Here is a 1018-nt window from a genome sequence, read left to right on the forward strand (position 1 = left end):
TCTTCAGGTCGCACTGTCTGTATGCATCGACGAGGATGCTGCGGTCCACCCCTGCATCTGGCGAGCTGCTGCTGCTGCTGCTGCTGCTGCTGCTGCTGCTGCTGCTGCTGCTGATGAGTTTGACTGGTACGTAGCGGTGAGCTGATGCAGCACACAGAGACTGCAGGCTCGTCTCCCCCTTTGTTTCCTTATTCCGAGCTGCTGCTGCTGCTGCTGCTGCTGCTGTTTGTGTTGCTGCTTGCGGTTGTTGGTTCGTTGTTGCTGCTGCGGAGCCTGGACCCGTTGCAGCAGCAGCAGCAGCAGGTGCTGCTGCTGCTGCTGCTGCAGCAGCAGCAGCAGCTGGCTGCTTGGCTGCAGCGGCTGTCATAGCGTAGCAGCAGACCCCAAAACAACTAGCAATGCTCTCTATGCATGCATGCTGCTGCTGCTGCTGTTGCTGCTGCTGCTGCTGCTGCTGCTGCTACAGCTGCTTCGCTGCAGCAGCAGCAACACGAAGAGCTGGCGGGTGCTGCAGCTACGTGGCTCAATCCCTCTGTAGGACTTCTCTCTCCTGCATTATATTATAAAAACCCAAAATATATTTATTTTTTTTTAAAAAATAATAAAAAAAGAGAAAAAGAAGAGCAGAAAGATAAACAAAACACCAACACAACAAACACAGCCACTTGCGGTGTATGTACACCTCAGCTCACGGGGCTCCCCTCTGTGCTTCTCTGCATGCAAAACAAAAGAAAACAAAATATAAATAAATACAGAAAATAAAAGAATAAAATATGCACTCAAACCACGAGAAGATATATAAACATATTTACTTTTTTTGGGGCTGCATGCACCACGGGGCTGCAACACAGACAGCAGCGGCCCCCCCGGCTGTGTTGCTGCGGTGTATGTACACCCCGTTGCTGCTCTGTATACTCTATCACTATATATATGCATGCAGAGGAGAAACACACCAGCTAGCTAGCAGCTAGCTGGCCCCACAGTCCTTGCCCCCCAACCCGTTGTGCCCCCCAGCTAG

General features: G+C 51.5%; 1 protein-coding gene across 1 annotated transcript in view; it reads right to left on the reverse strand.

The window, feature by feature from the left end:
• EMH_0007750 (uncharacterized protein) overlaps nucleotides 1-367 on the reverse strand; it is a gene marked incomplete at both ends in the record, with an annotated part of 471 nt that extends 104 nt beyond the window's left edge. The window contains one exon of the mRNA XM_013498115.1: nucleotides 1-367. Coding sequence (XP_013353569.1) covers nucleotides 1-367 — 367 coding nt within the window.
• Nucleotides 368-1018: the final 651 nt, after the last annotated feature.

Source organism: Eimeria mitis, genomic scaffold (genome assembly GCF_000499745.2).
Source record: "Eimeria mitis Houghton genomic scaffold, Emh_scaff319, whole genome shotgun sequence".
NCBI lineage: Eukaryota > Apicomplexa > Conoidasida > Eucoccidiorida > Eimeriidae > Eimeria > Eimeria mitis.